Source organism: Papaver somniferum, unplaced genomic scaffold (genome assembly GCF_003573695.1).
Source record: "Papaver somniferum cultivar HN1 unplaced genomic scaffold, ASM357369v1 unplaced-scaffold_10, whole genome shotgun sequence".
Taxonomy (NCBI): Eukaryota; Viridiplantae; Streptophyta; class Magnoliopsida; order Ranunculales; family Papaveraceae; genus Papaver; species Papaver somniferum.
The window spans coordinates 6,901,223-6,920,300 of record NW_020618825.1 but is presented as its reverse complement, the minus strand read 5'-3'; the positions used below and the strand labels follow the sequence as shown (position 1 = coordinate 6,920,300).

Sequence of the window (19,078 nt, the reverse complement as noted above, 5' to 3'; positions counted from 1 at the left end):
ATTAAGAACCAAAGCGGCCGCTACTGGAATTGCAGAGCTTTTCAAGCACAAATTCAAAGAACTAGATGCGGCATTTACGCCCAAACAACTGGTTAAGGACATAAAAAGGAATTATGGAGTGATTATCAATTACCGGCAGTGATACAGCGCTTGCAAGCGTGGTATTGAGCTGATCAAAGGTAGCCCTGATGAATCGTACCAACACCTCGTTGGTTATAGTCACATGCTTGGTGCTCGTAACAAGGGTACTGTTACCGAGATTGTAACTGATTCAGATGATTCTTTTCTATATTATTTATTTGCTTTTGGAGTATGTATTGAAGGATTCAAAACCTGTTTCAGACCCGCATTTGCGGTTGATGGTACACATCTTACAGGGCCACGCCAAGGAGTTCTACTGTCAGTCGTTGGAATGGATCCCGACGAGTCGATCTATCCTATTGCTTTTGTTGTTGTTGATTCAGAGAATAATGAATCTTGGGAATGGTTTATAAGAAAGTTAGTCGGAGTACTTGGCGATAAGTATGTTATGAATGAAGATGTTGTTGTGGCAACAGACAGGCACCCATCGATCGGTAGAGACATAAGGTTGGCATTTCCTTGTGCTAATCAAGTATACTGCATCCACCATCTTTCAGGTATTTAACAAGACTTTATATACTATAAACACACGAGTTTTGTGTTTAAATAGATTTGATGTTAGTTATCTGAATGGATACAACGTTAACCTTGATTTGTGTTTAGTATAACTTATCAGACTGTAGGTCTTTATGTGTGCGTATCTATATATAGTTATGAAGTCAATGAAAATAGCATCATATTGTATATAATGTCCCAACGGAGGTGGCAGAACAAGTTTTGTAGCATCAATAACATCATATTGCGTATATGTACAGTCCAAACAAGTTTTGTTGTCCACTCTGTTGTATGATACATTTCAGATATATATATATATATATATATATATATATGCATGCTTCATGTTGTACTTATAGGTCAATCCTGTAATGTTTGACCTTGCAGAAAATATCAGACAGACCTACCACAACGCCACGACTTCGGTGGCATTTATAAGAGCTGCAAAAGCGTTTAGCAATGATGAGTATGAACTTGCTATGAGAAACCTAGGTTTAGTGAGCCCCGCTGCTTTAAAATCTGTAGTGGATCTTGGACCGGAAATGTGGGCCAGGGTGAAGGCTAGAACAGGTCGTTTTACTCTCATGACTACAAACGCCTGTGAAACTTTCAATTCAAGAATAGCTGATGTTAAAGGTATTCCAATCTGTCATTTAGTCGATTACATTCGCAGGTTCCTTATGGAATGGTTATGCGAACGTAGACAACTAGCTCGTGATCGGCAAGATCTTTTGAGTCAACATGCACGGGATATAATCAAAGAATTGTGGGCTGTGGAAAAAAGGTTTGTTGCTTGCCATGTCGATGGGGACGAATATGAAGTGGACGAGGGTGACTATGAAGAGCAGCACACCGTCTATCTTGACCGAAGGTCTTGCACGTGCAAAGTGTTTGACTATCAGCATCTTCCGTGTCCCCACGTACTTGCAGTGTGTGAGACATATAAGATAAAAGAAGAAGGCCTTTGTGGGGAATATTATAAAACATCGGTTTGGAGATCTATGTATGAACCTAAAATATATGGTGTGCTGAGCCCAGAAACTTGGGATGTCCCAGCGGAGGTGGAAGAATGGGTGGTGCTTCCTCCAAAAACTACACCGGAAGTTGGTCGTCGGAGCATCTAGAGGAAAAGGTCTGCCATTGATAAACCTAAAAAGAAAAGAGCTTTTTCAAGGTGTCACCAGACAGGGCATTATGCTAACAGCAAACGTTGTCCCAAGGCTTAGAACTGGAGTGATTTTGGTTGCTGACATTGCTTACCTTGTTATGTTTGTTTGAAATAGTTTAGGCGGCATCATTAGTAGAGTGGATTTAGTCATATTTTCATCCTCAGGGTAAATTAGTTTTTCTCAGACTTGATATTAAACCTTAAATTTCGGAAAGTAGGTCTTTTGTAATTGAATTTGGGAATTACCCTTTGAAAAGGAATTCCTTAGTTATCTTATGTTTATTAATTATAAGTTCTACTGGCATGTTTCATGTGAACTGATTACAAGAATCAAAAATCATTTACTACCATGTTGTTTTAGTGATTGGTAGCTAGGTGATGCACTCTTTTAAACGTGCTAATGTTCATTTACTTTTCTTATTGAAACAACGAAAATTATATAGCCATAACTAGGACAACCTAGAAGTAAAAACAGTTCCATCGTACCTAATAAAAAAGACTTCAAATATAAAATAAACTAACCAGACATTATCTTAAACCATTCTTCATCACTTTTCTTTTCAAGTTCTGCGTTCTTGTGCCTTCGGATATCGCTCGTCATTGCACCATTCATCAGCTCAACAAGGGCAAGATCTTGAAACAAACTCTGTCCAAAATTCTCTTCTTTGATCCATACGCCGCTTCAATGATAAGGAATGATACATGACTCCGGGACTGAGATCCTTAACCTGTTGCATTCTTCACGTAACTGGAGATCCTCCTTTACTAACTCAAACCACTCGTTACAGAATTGGCTACCGTTTCTTGTTGTGTAGAAATTAGTTACTACACGCTTAGCAATAGGTTTTTTAGAGTCAACAAACTCATCACCATCCGACGCAACACCATTCCTCCCATATATGGTAGTATATTGATTTCTTGTTCGGGCAGTTGAATTAAGTGAGGTTACGTCAGATTGTTGAGAGGATCCTGCCATTGTTTTCAGATGATTTGAGATAAAAACTTGTAAACAAATGTACCTGATAACAGTGATTTTCCTTACCCTAGAGATTATTAAGCACAAACGAATCTGAATGATGTCCATTTATACTTATGTTGGCAAACATGTAGAATTTAATGCCAACTAAATATAGCTGGCGCCTCTCATGTTCTGCTGGCAGCTTACAGGTTGTGTTACCTTTCAAAAACAAAAGAGATAAGGAAGAAAAAAAAAAGCAAATTTAAAGCTTGTCCCATTCTTGGGTAATGTTTACACACATTGACAACATTCCCTTCAAATCCTCTCATCTGTACCTGAAAAGTGAAAACCAATTTCTTTTCATCACATTAGCCACAGCACCTCCATGCCATAAGGGGACAAACCGTTACCTCTATCACTATTAAAAATTGTGCATAAAAATGGTCCAATAAGGGACAAATTATTGTGGCGGCCTGTAGTTTATTTTAAGTCAAAGCAGGTGGGGGTGTGGGAGTTGGGAAGTAAATGCTTATTCAAATTTCAAAGCAAATGGGTGAGTCATTTAACATAACAAAGAAAAAAATTATAAACAAAAGGAAAATCAAACAACTTAGATATGAGTGAGGTAGGAAGATGCTTTCTCAATCTACAATTCTATACATACATATATATATATATGACATCCAACCCTTACGAGTGATTCCTTACAATTTAAACAACCCACTTCGATCACATGGGTTCAAGATCAGAGAGCAAATCATGTTTGGAAATTTTTTTTTCTAAAATTCCTTCAAAAAGAAGACGTCAAAGCAACCAACAAACAAACAACCTACCAAAACCAGCGGATGAGGGTTCTTCAAGTATGTCTTTAACAAATCTGGATACTTCTGCCAATGGAGTTATGTCCTGTGAGGAATGGTATGACGCGATTGAAGAAGGTCGTAGATTAAGAAAGGAAACAGCTGAGTTGGGTTTTCCAGTTATGCCGTTGCGACCTCTTGGAGATCTATTACACCATACATACAATAATCTGGTCAAATGTGTTAATTCTATAAGAGATGAGAATAAAGCACTTAATAGGAGATTGATTAATCGGAAGAAGTATTCTGCTGTACAGGGGACTAATATGTAACTGGAGTGGTAGTAAAATCAATCATTTTCTCTTGCAGTATTATGGTAAAAAAAAGTTTATTTAGAGCAATGTGTATGAGTGGTAATTTAGTATACCTTTTATCTTCTGTTCAGTCTACTTGGTAGTAACTGAAGTTGTTGTGCAAGTGCAATGCTGCAGGATAGTACTTCAGAGTATAAATTTACGAACAATATCGCAGTTCTCCAAACAACCCATTAGATTACGATGATAGTTATCAGTTTAATATCTAACACCATTAACAACCTTTAATATCCATTGCTACTTTGTTGCTCTCCCTTTGTATTCAGCGAGCTTCATACTGCACAACTGACGACAAACAAAACCATCAGCTTAGGTTTGATCCAGAACAAAACTACCAAAATACATCCCGAATCAGACGAACATACATTTTCATAAAATATAGAAAGGTATTTATCTACCATAATTCAACTTCTTCAACATAGTTTTCTAAAAAAACTAATGCATACATAATGTTCAAAATGTTACCATCTCAAAGGAGTTCAAACACCCATCAAAATTATATTTAGATATCCCTTTGTTAGCAGAAAAACCATAGTATCTTTTCTATAATTCATATATTGGTCAACGCGTAACTATATGCTGGGAAATCAACAATCATCACACAATAAGTATATATAACAATAAGGTATATATACTTCCAATAAGGAAGTATATACATATGCAGGTCTCACAGGAAACTTTCCACTAGTTAGTAGTTACAAAGTTCCTTCCAATAAGGTAACAAGAGGATTACACAGTCCTAGCAACTGCCACTTTTTGCTACGTAAGCATCTACATACTCAGCGGGTTGAGACACTGATGGGGTCATTTAACCCTTAAGTGGAGTTCAGGATCACCAGGCATTAAATCGCTATTATAAAGAGTCACATAAAGAACTCTTCAGGATTTCGACTTCTTTCCTTACATTCTCAACCTGCAAAAACAACAAACAAACAAAAAATATATATCATCAACACCAATCCACAACTTCCATATCAATTTCTCAGCTTCAATTGAAGTCCTTACATTCACTAGCTTCAAATTGGAGTCCTTCAATTTCTTCTCATCTTCAGTTGGGCGTGTTTCCATGTTCCTAACTTAGTTCTCTATTCATCTTCACATTCATTTTATTTCTTTAGGTTCTCAACCTGCAAAATCAACAAAAAAAAAAATCACACCAATACATAACTTTCATATCAAATTAAAGTTCAAGTCATTCAATTTAAGTAACTAACCTAAAAACAAACCGATAAATCCCATATTAAAACCTAACTCCATGCATCTGCATAAAAATACAAAAAACAAATAAAATTGGTTAAAATCAACAAGCCAAACCTAACATCAGTATTATACAAAAGGTAAAAATCACCTAAATCGAATAAAATCAAGTATACCCGATATGAACTGCGACTAAAGATGTTGAGATCCACCTGTAGAAGATCTGAACTGCAACTTAAGCTGTTCGATTTACCGGAAACCAACCAGAAAAAATAATTCTTAAACCCCCATTAAGAAAATCGACCAGTAAGAAATCAAGAAGAGAAAAAAAAAATTGATAAAAACCCTAACTGTACCTGCTGATTTTGTAAAATCAAACATAACTGCTGCACAATTGAGAGATGTTTAAGGTTAATAATCATAATGAAGTTTAATGAGGTTTTGTCATATAGGGGTTAAATGGTTGGTAATGGTGGAGTTCAAAGAAAGGAGGATATATTTTGTCTGGTCTGGTTCTCGTTTGCAAATGAACTGATGAAGAGAGAGGGGATACATCAGGTAAAAGTGATAATTAGGGTTATGGTTTGCTTATATTGGTGGCAACGGTTGTAATTACTGTGAATCTTTAGGGAAAATTCGCGACATTTAGGGTTTCTCCCTAAATCGATGGCCAATAACCATCTATTGTGTCTCATACGGATTAAGAATCCAATGGTTTACATAAACCTATTTTGTTCATACATATCATGAAGTTTGTGTTTCTTTGCTAAATTGTGTTTCTTTGCTAAACTCAATTCGTGTTTTCGGGGTATTAACAACCTTCATTATGACCAAGTATATTAATAAATGTCGTGTATATTTTAGTCCACGTCTAGATATGGATCATATTTCATATTGTCAGATTTCGAATTAATAGAGATGAAATATATCATATTTCAACATCTCGGGTTCAAAGTTTACTAGACTTAAAATAGAGGTTCTCATTTCGATGAACTGAATATGAAATCTATCGGATTTCGACATCTCGGGTTCAAAGATTACTAGAGTTAGACACGAGGTTCTCGTTCGAATTAACTGAGGATGGATTATATGAGTTCTTATCATCCCGGTTTCGTATATTACACGAGTGAGATTGGAGTCTATCACTCGGATGAACTGAGGATGGATCATATGAGTTCTTATCATCCCGGTTTCGTATATTACATGAGTTAGACCCGAGTCTCTCACTCGGATGAACTGAGGATGGATTATACGTATCTACGGACCTTATCATTTTTGCTTGAGTGTTAGCAATCTGCCCTAACGTCGCAGCACTCTCCCGAACATCTCCAGTCGAGCGGTTGCCACCATCTCCATCATTGTTAGAAGCCATGAAACAAGGATCAAACCTTTCTCTGAATCCAATTGACGCAGCGGTAATGATAAGAAATAGTCTTGAATCCACAAGGTGTGTTTTGAATCCACAAAACACTGTTCTGAATCCTGCACACAAGGTATAATCTCAAGAGATTTGTGTTTTGAATCCACAAGAACAACAAATAGAACACTTGAAAATACACAAACAGAAAACTAGTTCCTTTTAAAATAACAATCATCAATAACGTTTTACAAATCAGGATCCTAAGATTAAATACTAGTAGGTAGTTATAGGAAGTTAACACACACATTAGACACACAAGATAAGAAACTGAAACTAGAAACTGAAAATAACTATTAGATATTTTCTGAAAGTTGTAACTGTCAGGTGTGACTATCCTTGTTCTGCATCAGTCTCTCACTCGGATGAACTGAGGATGGATTATACGAGTTCTTATCGTCCCGGGTTCTTATATTCTTGAAAATACACAAACATAAATCCATTTATCCTCCCATATATTGAATTTCATTCTATCACCCATTTCCTAAATACTGTTTTGTTCAACTAAAATTATTCCTTTGTAGATACATTTCCACATCCAAGAGCTAGAGGAAGGGATTTTATCTCTAAAAGCAGAGTTTCTCTGTGTTCCATTTTTTCTACTATGCTTTCAAACAGTTTTATTTTGGTTTTATCTATAAATAGAGGTGTTTCTAGGTAAGAATCTTTCAGGGCTCACTATAACAGAAGGTGAAATTAGGGATTCAAGAGAATCCCCCCAAAAAGGCGAAGAAAAAGATAGTCTTCTTGCAATAGAGATATTATTATCAGATAAAGATGGGGAATCAGTATTTGGTACCGGGTCTGGAGAGTCCGACCCGAATCCGACTTCAAGAGTAGTCATGGGACCCGCATAAGCTTGGTTTTGTTTTTTTTTTTTTTTTTGAAAAGACCACCAGGGAAGGGATAGAAAGCCACAATTAATTTTGACAAATCAAGACAGAACTAGGTTGCATGCAAAACATATCATTCTGCCGCACGTCCTAGGTTAATTAAGACTGAGAGACTAGGAAGAGGTAGAGGAAACTCAGACAGCAAAAGAAGGAGACAAATCAGCAAAAAAAGATTATAGGATCCTGAGATGATCTCTCTCAGGATAGAGATAGAGACGAACTAAGCATGTTGAAAAGAAAAAGAGATTATAGGATATGCATGATGAAAATATGATTTACTATTCGGGAATGATTCGCAGAATTACTAACTAGGTTCTGTTGTATATTTTTACTACCTATGTATTCTATATTGTTTTTAAACTTTAGTGGATTTTTTATACACATTTTTGCTACATGTGTATTCTTAGTTTTTAAATTTCAAGTCACCCAAACCAGTGATCTTTAGCTGACACTAAGCTGCTAACTCCCTTCAAAGAACATGGAGTAGATAAAATATCTAAGCATCAATTTTTAGAAGCAGAGACAAGCCGCTATACATACATAACTGAAGGATCATAACATGATCAACAAAATATAAACAGATATATCCAGGGTATTAGAGTCCATCGCCACTAACTTATATTTAGAACTACAGCTGACATCGTTTTCAACTATACACATCCAAAAAACAGGGACCAACATGCTATCCAGGAATTATACTACAAGATCATATGATTACAGGTTACTGTTCACCACTTGTGCCATTCACCTCTATAAATTGTTTTTTGAATAGCTGCACCGCAAGTTCGCATCGATAACGAGTAGCGAAAGCAGGTTCGACTTCACAAACAGGAATCTTCCTGACCATATGCTCGATAAACTTGAAAGAAAACACCCCACAAGAGTTACTGCATATATAGTATATGGATCAATTCTCCAAATATAAGGTTAAAAATTCAAGGTTAAAAATAGATTTCAAGTAAGACTCACGTATCATTTTTCTTAGGGGTTTTTGAGTCATATCTACACCACCATGGACCGCGGTTGTATGGTTTCTCCAAATAATCACGAATTTGACCGACTTCCGGGTGAATTTTGCTTGAGCGATTGTTACGATTCGGTCTTAGAGAATCATAAATTATAATTGTCTTCTCCTTTACTTGAATGGAGACTGCGACCCAGTGAATATTTTCAATACAAACTACACCATATACGACATCAACCTTATCCCAAGAGGGTAAATGCTCACTAGGTGGTGAACCACGGCGTCCTGCTAACCCTAGTTTGAATCTGTCAACTTGGGAAAAATCACCATTCGCAAAATGTTGTTGTTTCACGAGCAAGGCAGCTCAGTCACAATGTATTCATGCAATAATATAAATAAGTAGAAAATATCCAATCTATTCTGCACAAAAACTTACCGGTAAGTGACTTTCAAAGTATGACCAGGTACCAGTGGATTTGTTAGAAGGATAAGACTTGTGCAAAAGCACCAATGCACTGTCAATAATCTGCAGGAAGACGAATAAACATAAAACTTCTCACAACCCAAATGATGTTCTCATTATTAGATTTAGTCGTCAATATCAAATGATGCAAATGACTCACATTACCGCATAACCAACCAGTTGAACGTAGTAGTAGTTTATACTCAGAGCAAGACAATAATGATGTACCATCACCATTATAGTTATCGCCATTTTCCTTCATACTGTGGTAAATTAAGATCCATTATAAGGCAACACCATGATTGTTAGTTTTCACATATACAACAACACAGAGAAACAAAAAGGTATACTAGGGAGAAGAAACAACAAGACACAGAAACAAAAGGGTATACTAGGGATGAGGCTAACCCGAGGTTTATGAATCTGTTCACATCATCTATATCCTGCTTCGTTATTTGCTGATCCAATGTGTCTTCTTCAAAATAATTCATGACAACAGGCTCTTCGCTTGTCGGAACCTTTTTTGCGTTCTTTTTCGCCACTTTCCCTGTAGGAGTATACGGGGGCAACATGGAAGGTGTAGGGTTTATTTTCCTCTTCGCCCTTCCCTGACCTTTTGTAACATCATCCGAAAGAACGATAATGGGTGCAGAAGGGCCACTGCAGGGTTTATTTTTCTGACGCTTTCTTTTTTTCCCTGTTGAGCTGTTACAAATGTTTTTTACCTACATATCCGACACAGTCAAAAAGTCATACCACGATAGTTTTGTGAAAAAAGTACAAAATATATACGTGCTAATGTAGCAACAAAACTAGAGATGCAACAAATACTTACAACAGCTCGACTCACATCAACTTCCTTATTTGGAGGATTGTACGGATATGGTGGATTTAATTCAATATTGTTGGATCCATTTCCAGGAGTCACATCTGGATTCTGCATTGTCGCACCATCAAAATCTCCTTCTTCGTTATGTCCTCCAGGTGGAGTCCCCTGTTCAAACAACATAAATATCAGTTCAATAAAACTTCGATATCAGAATAGATGTGACATTCTATCTATCTTAATACAATGAATTTCCAATTAACTCACCGTTTTTGTCTTTGACAATGCATTGTACGTCTTGGTTCCACCAATCTTATCCTTTATTGATTTGATCTCGGCAGTTAAACACTCCACATGATTCAACATTGTTTTATGGCTATTACTTACCTGGACACTTAACTCCTCCAACTCACCATTCACTGTACTTTTAAATACCTCCAGTTCACCAATCACTGTCATTTTCAAATCCTCCGTATGACCAATCATTGCATTTTTCACAAAATACTCGAAAGAAGCAATGACTGAAGTTGATTTCCTAGAACAAATAACATCAAGTTGGGAGCGAGGATGTGCCACACGTGCTTCTTCCTCATCCTTCTCAAACAGATCTTTTTCCTCCACCACATTTTCATTCCCTAACAGATCTTCTTCGTCCTCTTCATCATCCATGCTGCTCTTCTCTGGAACCTGTTCATCCACAAAAACATTTTCAGACTCTAACATATCTAATTCCTCACCGTTCTCAAACAGATCTTCGTTTTCCACCACATTTTCATTCTTTAACGAAACTTCTTCTTCGTCATCTACCAAGGGACCTTCACATAACCCCAACATTACCAAACGCTTTGCATCTTCTTTATGCCACATAATGTCATCACACACTTCACCCTGTATTTTATAAAGTCACTCGACCAAATTAACAATGTAGCAAACAAAAAAATAAAGTAACTAAGGTAGTTATTACTTCATACCTTTGACTCCTCCAAAATCGTAAGTAGAGGCTCATGGTGTATTACTAAATCGCATGTAACACTATGCATATGGGGGCGCCAATTTGCAAAAAATAGTCTTGCTTCCAAACTTATCAAGCACTTTCGGCAACACTTCCAGACCCCAAACCTTGGTGAAAAAAGGAAAACCTTTAAAACAACAATCACAAAAAATTAGACAACTAGAAAATATCAACCCAACTGATTCTTACCACCAGGACATGGGCCATTCCTTGACTCTTGTAAGTCACCTCACTTCCAACAGGCTTGTTAGCGTTAATCTGATAATCTAAGGCAGAATTGCTATTATCAATAGTTCTGCTGAACGCTATTTCAGCCCAAGGATAAGAGTTGAAGTCGACGAGGTTATCCACCAGGTACCAGTGATCATGCTCAACTACTTTTTCATCTACCTTTCCCAGGACATACCTGTGGACAACATATAGTAACGACAATTTCACCTTGTCATCAGATTCCAGTGGGACTTTGACAATTTCACATTCAGCATTAAAGTTGCTTGATTGGTGACATTCACGCGATATTTTTTCCTCCTCCTCCTTTTTGCTTGATCGGTGAAATTTCCTCGATTTTTTTTTCCTCCTTTTTGCTACATTTCTTCGATTTTTTTCATCGTCGTCCTCCTCCTCCTCCACTTTTCCAAAGTAATAATTTCAAACGTTTTCCAGTTACTGGTTTTCCTTCATCGGGGAAATGCTTCATCTTAAGGCAGGGCTTCGTGGCGGGACGAGAAAAATTATGGTCTGACTTCCTAAAACTAAGCCCCGAAATCAATGCGACTCTTTCTTTCCGAAGGAGAGTTCCTTTCCACAAACCATTACGCGCATTTCTTCACGGTTACCCTTATCACCTTCATCACCCGTGGAGATCTGACTAGCCAATAAAAAATGAAATAAGGCACTAGACCACGTTTTCATTGGCAGGTGCAGTAAGGGGCCAATTGTAGTTGACATAAATTTCTCTTGCTCGGCAGGAGACAGCAGGTTACGCACCCACTTCAAAACCTTCGGGCTCGAGTATGTTGTTACCTTGCACGTATAAGCCCGGTACCTGGCAGGGTGAACAAACATACTACAACATAGAAATAAATAGTTACACCAATCACAACATACAAGTTCTTAGAATTAAGTATTTGAGAGCGGAAAGCAGCAACATTGAAAAAACATAAATAGTCGTACATTCCAAATAATCCAATAACCACCTGTATTCAAGTTGTAAAAGTGACTCAACGAATGACCGGTCTAGTTTCCGTTTACAAGTATCTTATACCAAATACACCTAGAAAGAACAATGCAGCAACATGGAAAAAATAGGATTCGCATAGAGGCATCTAACTTTCTTTTATATATAAATAACTAAACTATTGTTATTGTTCAAATTTAACTTCTTAAAATAGTGAGCAGATAGGCAGTAGCTTGGGTTTTAGGCTATTAATGCATACATTTCAGCATTTGACAGGGAATGCTCAACGGTGGCACGATTACACTATACCATACAATCATCTATTAGAAGAAGTAGATTCAAAACTATATCTAAAAGTAAGTCTTCAGCTCTTCGAACTTTACTGATTATTATACTCAGGAAATATCTTATGTGAATCTCCAGCAATAAAAAAGAAGTGACCAGACACAGCACATAAAATGAATGGTTAGCCTTAACAGGATAAATGTCACCTATCTACCTTTCAACACCATCTGTAGATACCACTCTTTTGTCCTCAACAGTGGCATCCAACACTGTTTCATCCACATGAATCGCAGATTTCACTTTCCGAGAACACTTCTTCTTCTTCTTCCCTCCTACACCCATAACTTGGAACCTACAAAAATAATATAGTCAGGATTAGTAATAACATAGTAGTAATTCATATTCTTTAGTTACTCAAAGTACACTCCGCACACAAAGTTATAGTGATTAAGAAAAACTAAGTTTTATCTACCTAAAACTACATGCTCATCATGACATTATTATGACATTATAAACAATTCGCAAGTGAGGTTATTAGATTAGTTTGAAACTAAAACTTGTGCAAAAAACAAGTTTCCAAAACTGCCATCATACATTGAATGAATATCATCCATTGGCAGTGTACAATAATACGTATGAGAGTTTTTTTGAAACAATATATCAAGTACCATATGATAGCAAAACCTAAAATGGTACACCCATGAATTAAGTTGTATCAAACAAACACCATCATACCATCCGTGTAAATTTTACCACTATCATGTAACCGGGGAAAGCCTTACTGGCAGTTCCCTTACTGATTGACACCACAGATTGCAGGAAAAGCAATTACAACACCAATGAAAATTTACAGTGGATTACTTATCTGAGATGGTATACATTTAATTTTAACTATATATGATTCTTATTGTCTGATAAATTCTTGACTCAATAAGAATTTTCAGAAAAGTACATGATATATATATATATATCCAATGTTTTTAGGTTGACGTAGATGATAAATTTATCAAAGAAAAAGGTAATAACAAGGGAAAGAAAAAGGCCACCAATTATACTAAGAAAACCAATCGATTCGATGAAGTTGGAATCATACATCAAATCTAATTTACAAAACAATGGGAACAAATTCGATCTCTTGTTAGCAGGTTGGGATGAGAATATGCAGGTAAAAGGAATACACTACTCAGTAGTCTAGTGTAACTTAATTGGGATTTTGGTTCTATCTTAATTATATGTTGATTGGGTTAATATATTTTGTAATTTAAGCCGAGAAATGTCCATATTTAGAGCTAGCAGTGGTTAAATAGTTACTCATACAACATGTTACAACTATCCACAAATTTATGATTTAAAGCTATTGTTGAATCTAAAACAATGAAGCTTTTGGTGGCCATGACAAATCATAGGAAAACAAGGAAGATTACTAATTATGTAATGAATGACGAGTTTTACCTGCACTTAAACTTAGGTGGCACTAGTAAAAAAATCCCTTTTCATCACGGTTTTTTACCGTGACCAAAGATCTACGGTCACGGTATTTCAATTTTGAGAAACCGTGTCCAAAGCCTGCGAGGCCAAAAGTGTTTCCCATTTGGCCACGGTGAGTTTCGTGACCAATTTGTACATTTCACCGTGACCACAATTTCTTTGGTCACGTACTTTTGTTAGACACCGTGACCAATACGCACAATTAGACACGGATATCGTTCTATACCGTGACAAGTTCATGTTTTTAAACCCGGGAAACTAACATACACCGTGTCCAAATTTGATCATTGGTCACGGACAACATTTCATACCGTGACCAATCAGTGTAATGGTCACGGATCAGGAATACCCACCGTGTCTAGTCCAAGTATCCCCCAATGTTGACTACACATTTTTAGATCAATACTGTACCCAGAAAAGTCTTAAAATCCATAACTAACAATAAACTGAGTTTTTATTGAAATTAAAATATTATATCCATGACATAAAATTCAATAAACATATATAGCTTACTGTTAACAAGAATGAACAAGAAAGCATAATGAAATCCCTATTTACAATGCTGGTACCACTTGTAATGTCCAACTTAGACCACCAAAAAAGTCTTAAAAGCCATAACTAACAATAAACTGAGTTTTTATTATATCCATGACATAAAATTCCATAAACATATATAGCTTACTGTTAACAAGAAAGCATAATGAAATCCCTATTTACAATGCTGGTACCACTTGTAATGTCCAACTTAGACCACCAAAAATCTAATCACGGAGATGGAGACAACTCCCAACCTAGGCACTTCCATGTCAGTATTACTGGAAAGCATGCACTGTATTGATCCCAGCTTCACAGGCGAGGTTTATTAATCCAACAAGAAACTCATTGAGATCATAGCAATGAAATACCTTTACGCGAATATAGTTAGTGCGTTTAAGTCTCATGGAGCATCTAAGTCTCTGACACCGCATGTGTGGCATCTCCATTAGCACCTTGGTGTGCCTGAAATTGAATGCATATTGCCTCTTGCATATCCTTACACTTTTCCAGAAGTTCCTGAAACGTAACCAGATTAGTGTGGTTCACTGTTCTATCAGATTTTTAGATCAAACACTACAGCTAAATTATGGGTCTGATATATCAATGACAAAATGAAGGAAACAATTTGTTTGTCGTAAGTTCTGCAGCTTCAGCTATAAACGTAATGCTCAGACCTGTGCCAGTAGTTTTCCATTGCGGATAACCGTTGTAGGTCTAAATCAGATAGCCAGCCATTCACAAGTACTGCAGCCCCAACCACCTGAGAAAATACCAAAATCTATTTTAACTTTAGTTTGTTTAAGTTCTACCGAACACACCTCACTTAAGCACCCAAGTTGACTGTTTTATTCATTCTCTGGTCAAGGGTTGGTAGCTACAATCAATTCAACTAACGAGAACTACAGCCGTCAATAGGAAGTTGATCCATACAATATATTATGGGGACAGTATTTGATGCAGTACATTCAACAAAGACCAAGAGACACACAAGTCAAAAGCTCTTCCGAAATACTGAAATAGTTTCACGGAAGCATTCAAAAACTGGTTTACCTTTATCGGAGGGTACTTCGAGAAGGAAGCATGACCATGGTCCATGGGCCAACTCTACAGCAGTTTATCCCAAATGACCAGATATCAGCTGTGCAAGGTGTATAAACAAAGAAACTTCACAAGTATATAGTGGTTCTTATAGACATATGAGATAAGGGTTTTTCTGTGTATCAGTAGTTTTCATGGAAAAAATCGAGATCTGCCGAGTAAAAACTGTTATACAGTACAGTAAGAGATAAAAACAGCCACTCATTTGAAATCGTATCCACTTCCCGGCTGAAAAACTTCTAAGCCATCCCGTAAAATATGGGAATGTTTTCTAAATTCAATTGTGTACAGCGGTGAAGAATGAAAAAAGGAAAAGGAAGAAACAGAAGATTTTCATTCAGAAAAAACTTGTTAGAAGGAAAAAAAACAACTGACGAGCATGCAGTTCTTACAAAAGTATCCCTTGAGCGTTGCCTGCCACCCTTGTCAAATACACAAGCTGAAACACCGAAATCCCCAATCTTCACTATTCTATCGCTGTCAAGCACAAGCCTGCATAGATGCATTCCTTCAGTTCAATCAATCTCTCCAAATAAATCACAAAGGGAGAACATATGTATCTGTCTCGCTTCTAGTAAAAAGCAATAGATAAAAAACCTTGACGTCATTTCAGTTCAATCAGCATAATGTACTTACGCCATTTAAAGCCATACTATATACGTCACCTCCAGTCTAGTTTAGCTGTGCCTCGCTGAAGCAATCACAATAAACTCTCCAGTGTACCAGAAGGAAGAAACTCAAATCAGTAATGCATGTGGAATATCAATTCAGCCAAATTAATTAGAATTATAATTGATCTGAATTGATAAAAAAAGTAGAGTCGATAATTATAATACAGAACAAGTTAAACATCTAAGAGATAAAGGGTGCATTTGAATTGATTGACTTCCCAAAGATATTATACATTCACATTGAGAAATAATGTAATAGCTAGCATGATATAATCAGTGACCAAGACTCCAAACTTCTCATCTTACCGGCAAGATATTCACCTAATGATCCAGGATTAGAAAAACAAACGAACAACAAAGAAAAATCAAAATAGTATATATATAAAAATTACCTGATCAACAACCTCAGTGATGAAATCCCCAGCTACCTCCCTAGACTCCGCAACTCCTCAGCGATCCAATTCCTATTAGTTTCAGTAGTAGTAATGAAACTAGCATGTGTGAAAATCCTACATTTTGAGGTGCAAAATTCTAAATCACGAGACATGAGTACTTCTCCACATTTTGGTAAGTTTTCAGAAGTAAAAAATAATATGACCTTGGACGGTGGTTAATATTAACCAAAGAAGCATCCAACATGTTAAGCATAATATTTTCCAAGCCACTTAAAACAGTACTTGCCGTTAACCGAAAAATCTTCATCGCTTTTCTTTACCTCGCACAATGTAGTTTGTTTCCACAGGTTTTAAGAATTTAATGGTACAACCATACATGAATATATCCAACATAGATAATGGAAAGGTAATGAAAAGAAAAAAGACTAACCAGGGTTGGTATACCCCCAGCTGGCTACTAGCACATGACCGCTACTAGCACATGACCTTCATTGCCCTTGGTTCTTGATGCTTATGTACCTTGCAGAAAGTAGAGTAAAGGTCAACATCGTAAGTCTATGATGTCCGTTATATAGACAGAGTGTTACTGCCATAACACATTAAACAAGAAGTGGAGATTGAACTTCAATCATAGTCTTAACTGTAGAATCAAAAAAATCAATAAGAAAACACTGAAAAAACTAGAACATCAATGGAGATGACAGAATATGATGAACACTTTCTATTCATTTCAAGAAACCCTTATCTAGCATCAAAATTCTGCTGGTGATTCGAGCTAGTTATAAGATATTCTTGCCAAGGCAGTACAAACGGATTACAGAACATAAATAACAAGTAAACAGAATAAGAACTTAATTATATGTGCAAATAGAATGCCAGAAATGGAAGTAAACGATTTTGAATCTGCCGTAGCACGACAACACACAAAATCCACCCTCCCTTCATAATAACAAGCAGGAGGAGTTACCTGCAACAATAAAGCATGGATGAAAGATAATCAAATTTATGGGCACATTACCAGCTTGTGAAATTACAAACTGAAAACAAATCTAGCTTCTTCGAAACTGTACTGTTAACATACTGAAACTGGTGGGTCTCTTACCAGCTGTTGCTACCATCTTATTGTTCAAAGCAGGGATCAACATATATCCCCTGACCATCATCGCGAAAATAAGAAGTGTCAGAATCGTCGTCCACATAAAGTGAGCTCATATCTACTGCCATATTATCTTCTGGCCGACGATTCTCAGACATTAGCTCATCCTCAGCAATTTCATCGACATCATCATCATCCATATAGTCATTTAAAGGGCACGATATAACAACAGACCACCTTGGATCTCCTTGATCTTCTACATAAAAAACTTGATTAGCTTGGGAAGCTAAAATGAAAGGATCCTTTTTATGCCCTAATCTGTTGAGGTCGACTAGTGTGTAACCAAGTTCATCAGTTTTGACACCATAACCACTGTGTACCCAATCACACAAGAACACGGGTATCTTTACGCAGTGGTAATCAAGAACCCAAATCTCATTTATCACTCCATAATAGCGCGATGTAGCAATCTTTGGGTTACTGTCCTTCGCACTAGCAATGTGCATTCCTGACGCCTCCAGGCTAACCCCACAGTTTTGGTTTACGCCAACATCACGACTTTTAGTGCGATACCGGCATCCATTTATGTCATATCCATTGTACTTTACAACTAAATGACGCGGGCCCTGTGATATCCACCTAAGATATTTAGAGATCTTCTTCTCCTCTGCCATGATTTCATCTTCGTTCTCCAACTCCTTCTCGACCTACATAGTTAATGTTTTAGATTAGAAAGAGATGAAAATAGATGTACGTACTAATCAGGGATAGAAAGAGATGCCCAATTGATTAGAACATAGTTAAACTGCACAAATATACCTAAATGGAAAATTTGAAAAACCACTGAAAATTGATGAAATGATTACCTTTTTGTTCAACCATCGACGGAACGTTTTATTGTGTTCATTTTGCAGCCATACTTCATTTCTAGCTTTCTTTCCATACTGTTGCTTCAATTCGGACATGTGTTGGCTGGCAGTGAGAAAGAAGTTATTAGTTCCACTGACTTGAGTTAATAAACTTGTATGAAAGGAAAAAGAGGAGGACATACTCTATGTAGGGTTTTACTTCTTCAGTATTGTGTAACACAACGAGGTGGGCTTGGGACAATAATACGCCATCTACCACATCCTCCTGAGCACCTTGTAATGGTTTTCCATCTGATATTATACTTGAACCCTCCGAAGAACTAGCTCCAGTATACTTTAAAGGAGGAATACCGATTGTTTCCACGCCAGACAACCAATCGGCAGCAAACTCAACAAATTCCTCTAACTCGTTACAATTTACAATACAACCTTCAGCACGATTTTTATTTCGAATGTATCCCTTCAAAATCTTCATGTACCTCTCAAATGGATACATCCATCGAGTAAAGACTGGTCCACACAATTTCACTTCTCTGACTAGATGCACGGTGAGATGAATCATGATGGTAAAGAATGACGGTGGAAAATACTTCTCAAGTAAGCATAATGTCTCCACCAGGTCCCTTTGTATATTATCCAATTCAACAATATCAATCTTTTTTGCATATTGACTTGAAGAAGGATGACAATCTAATGATGGTATTTCTTACGTTCTTTGGAAGAATCGATCTAACCGCAAGTGGCAAGAATTGCT

The 19,078-nt window shown here is 36.8% G+C and overlaps 1 protein-coding gene across 1 annotated transcript; it reads left to right on the top strand.

The window, feature by feature from the left end:
• The first annotated feature begins 223 nt into the window (after positions 1-223).
• On the top strand, positions 224-1,760 carry LOC113326241. Its single transcript, XM_026574006.1, has 2 exons — positions 224-638; positions 1,024-1,760. Exons 1-2 carry the CDS (start codon positions 224-226, stop codon positions 1,758-1,760), a joined length of 1,152 nt encoding a protein of 383 aa, XP_026429791.1.
• Positions 1,761-19,078: the final 17,318 nt, after the last annotated feature.